Source organism: Cicer arietinum, unplaced genomic scaffold (genome assembly GCF_000331145.2).
Source record: "Cicer arietinum cultivar CDC Frontier isolate Library 1 unplaced genomic scaffold, Cicar.CDCFrontier_v2.0 Ca_scaffold_5748_v2.0, whole genome shotgun sequence".
NCBI classification, from domain to species: Eukaryota; Viridiplantae; Streptophyta; class Magnoliopsida; order Fabales; family Fabaceae; genus Cicer; species Cicer arietinum.
Window position 1 is genome coordinate 1 of NW_027339395.1, and position 4,083 is coordinate 4,083.

The window sequence follows — 4,083 nt, forward strand, 5'->3', positions numbered from 1 at the left end:
ATAATAATAATAATAATAATAATAATAATAATAATAATAATAATAATAAAAGTCATAGTTTGCTTACTCTGTTAAGAAGCTGACTCGTTCAGCAAGAGGGATAAGACCAAGTAAGCTCAATGCAAAAACCAATGGCTGTATGTATGCAATAAAAGAGATCATTATTCATATCATCGTAACATATATAGATAGAGTTTTATAAAATTGGTAAGTTTTAAATTTGATTTTAATTCTTATGCAAAGTCGATATATTTTTACTCTATAGATTTAATAAAAATAATACACTTTTAGATAGCTTCTAGTCAAAGAACAAAAAAGAACAAAAACTTTATATATTAACAACCCAAATAAATAATTTTTTTATAAAAACTAAAATCAAATTTTATAATTTTTATGAGAACAAAATATATATTTACAGAAGGAGCTTTGCCTCCAAATCACAGCACAAACTTCAATCAATTGTCAGTAAAGGTTTTAGATTATGGTCACCATTGCATTGCATTTTTTTTATATTACAAAAATTCACATCACATACAAAATACAAATGAGGTTATAATTTTCACTAAAAAAACAAGTTACATGATTGCTAATAAAACTTAATAAACTTTGATATTTTGTGGCTGCAATTGCTGCAGGTCCTACCACAAGTTAAGACTTTGATTACGTGTAATACATAGCTTATGTGCACAATTTATTTGGGTAGGTAAATGACAATGAAAGAACAATTAATAGACACAACTCCATATAAAAAATGACACAGCTCCATTATTGCAATATAGTATAATTTTTAGAGGATTTTGCAACAACATGAAATTGTAATTCTTGCAGGAATTACAAAATGCATGAAATTGTAAATTTTAGAGGATTTTGCAGCAAGACACGGCTCCATTACAGTACATACTGCAATTTAAAATTATAACAAACACATGAACTAATTGACAATGAAAGAACAATTTAGTGACCCAAATAATTATAAATTGTGTTCTGCAACAACAATTATAATTAATGATTGCAATAAAAAAAAAAAATTAGAAATCTTCACAATAGTATTAAAATCGGCAATCAAATACCATTTTCCTAAAATATCAAAATTCAGAGCGTAAAATCCACATGCAATTTAGAACCATGAAATAAACATTCATAAAGTATAGTATTATACACACTTACATTTGCAAATCCATAGCATTGACCAAAAATGGCAAAAGGAATAGCCAGAAACAAAATGGAAAGCTTGGTTCCAAGAATAACCTCTTGGAAATTAACCAAAACATTCCTCAAGAATCCATGACGAATTTTGGAGATAAGAGCTATGTCTGATTTCTTACGTAATGAAGACGATGACATGTTATGTGCTGTTCTACCATGTCTCATAATTTCCTTGCTCAATGTTCCCTTTAGATTATTAATCCCTCCATTTTCTAAAAGGCATGCTTCATGAGAATCCATTTTCAAATGATGAAGAACAAATTCTAGTTGTTTTGTTTATGTTATTGTAGTAGAATAAGACCAAAAAAAAAAGGTATGCACTTATGTTACGTTAGTATTACTATGTTGCATGCTAGAGAGATTCTTTCTTATAAATATAACAGAAACATCAGTGTCTCATGTGAATTTGTGTAGTGCAACTTCTAGGAAGCTTCGTACTTTCAAATTCATATATTTTCTATATAATTTAAATGGAGAAAAAGTAAATAATTTTAAATAGGAAATTATTTCAACCGTTTCTCTTTCTTAATTAAGTTAAGTTTCAAGATTTTTATTCAAACAAGAAAAGTTTAAAGTTTTTTATACAAATCAGTGAAATTAATATTCTTTCTATTTTTTTCAATAAAAAACTTCTGTTTAATATTTATTATCTTATTGTATTTATTTACTTATATAATAGATAATTAAGAATATTATTAAAAAAATTAATACAAACTTTTAAATTGTGAAAATAATATACAATAGGTAAATTTTTTAAAAACATACACTCTTATTCCTAAACAAAAATGTACAATAAAAAATAAATGGAAAGAGTAGTAACTATGGTATAAAAATAAAGGCAAAATTGATCTACTAGAAAAAAATACCAAAACTTATATGATACTAACAAGTAACTCGGATTATTATAATATTAATTTTTTAGAATTTTTTAAAAATTAGAGTTAAAATAAAAAAATAAAAAAAAATACTAAAACAAGTATCAATTTGGTATTTCAAAGTCAAATTTACTCTTTTTAAAATAATATTTAGGAAACACATAAAAAAAATATAGAAATACCTTCATTAAAGTATATAGTTAATTCGGTTGGTGAAAAAACACTGAAAATTTTTCAATAAGAAAATTAAGTTTAAATCCAAAAAAACAACGTAACATTAATTTAAGTAGTAACATTTTCTATATTTCCCTATGAAAAAATACCTATGTTAAAAGACTATCTTGACTGGTATTTGAAATTTTGATTTAATTAATTAAGATATGAATTGAACTTTTATTTATAACTCATAGCTCCAAACATATAGATATTTTATAGATAAAGAATCTGATAGACATAATAAACGATATAATAGAAGTTTGATGCATGATAAGACATGATATTATATAGGAGAGTTATATGTCATATGTTTGATGTGCACATGATATAAGATTAAATGATATGATATATATTGTGATAAAATGATAAATTTATTCTTGTAATTTATTTAATTTTTTCATTTTAAAATAAGATTCATATATTTTTTTTATAAATAAACAAAAAATGCTAAAAAAATGTAAATATGCTACTAAAAAAACATATATTATCAATGAGTAAAAACATATATTATTAATGAGTAAAAACCATATATTATAAATGAGTAAAAATCATATATTATTTATGAGAAAAAACATATATTGTGAGCAAAATAAATATAAAATAAATCAGAAACCTATTTGTTTCACTTTACAAGTTCAACCTAACGAGTAAAGTTTACAAGATAGAAAATAAAATAGAAATTCTTTCAATATAATATAATTATTAAATATTCCAAAATAATATTGGCTGTGCAATCAATTCATATTTATCCCATTCCATATTTTATTGATAAATTTTTTTTATAATGTGTTTGGTTTGATGAACATAACCAAAGTTCCCATAAATAAGCTGAGGTTATCGGGTAAAAATTAAGTAGGTCGTAAAGTTGAGGTTATTTTTAATATAAAAACTAAGGAGATTACGTTCAATTCGTTTATTACACACATTTTTAATTGTCTGACAAATCATTCTATTCCAATATTTTCAGTTACACCGTCAATTTCTTTATCTGATGTACTCTTCTTTTTCCGATGTTTTCACGTGTACCATCAATTTCTTTTCAAATTTATTTTTTCTGTTGGAATCTTTGTCTGTTGCATTTCACGTGCAGTCATCGATGGCAGAATGTATGTGTTGATGGCACCCTTGCATCGTATAGTCAATGTTTCGTATTGACAGCTAGGTTGTTTGGACAGGGAAGTATTTAGCAATGTAATTAAAATTTAAAATTTTGATTTATAATTTTTATATGATTAATTAATTATAATTATTATATAAAATTACTTATATAATTAATTGATTATGTAAAATATTTTACATTTATGCTCTAGAGAATTTAAAAAAAAATTAAAATTTAAAGAATCATGGGTGCAATATAATATAAAACTAAATTAAATATATGTTTGTATCAAGATTTTCTATATTAAATTATAATATATAGAGAACATATAATAAGAAGATGATTAAATATTGATATGATCAAAATTTAAGATTTATAGATATGGTTTAAAGATGTATTTGATCCGAAATTACAATTTGAATTTGGTCCGTATAAAAGATAAATGCACGTCTACCAGTAAAATGCACACCAATACATCATGTTTTGATGTATTAAAAATTAAAATATTTTATATTATTAATTTATTTATTTATTTATTGATCATTTAACAATTAGTTTTAAAAAAATTTATATTATTAATTAATAAATTTATTTATTGATTATTTAACAATTAGTGTTATTTTATAAAGAAAATATGAATAAAAATTAGAAGAAGGGTTTAAGCATTTTTGAAAAACTATTCATTCT

The 4,083-nt window shown here is 23.2% G+C and overlaps 1 protein-coding gene across 1 annotated transcript; it reads right to left on the minus strand.

Annotated features, from left to right (window-relative positions):
• Positions 1–53: 53 nt before the first annotated feature.
• On the minus strand, positions 54–1,560 carry LOC101515112 (vacuolar cation/proton exchanger 3-like). The gene is made up of 2 exons (XM_004517223.4): positions 1,168–1,560; positions 54–135 (listed from the first exon to the last, which is right to left on the minus strand). Exons 1-2 carry the CDS (start codon positions 1,444–1,446, stop codon positions 64–66), a joined length of 351 nt encoding a protein of 116 aa, XP_004517280.2. The 5' UTR covers positions 1,447–1,560; the 3' UTR covers positions 54–63.
• Positions 1,561–4,083: the final 2,523 nt, after the last annotated feature.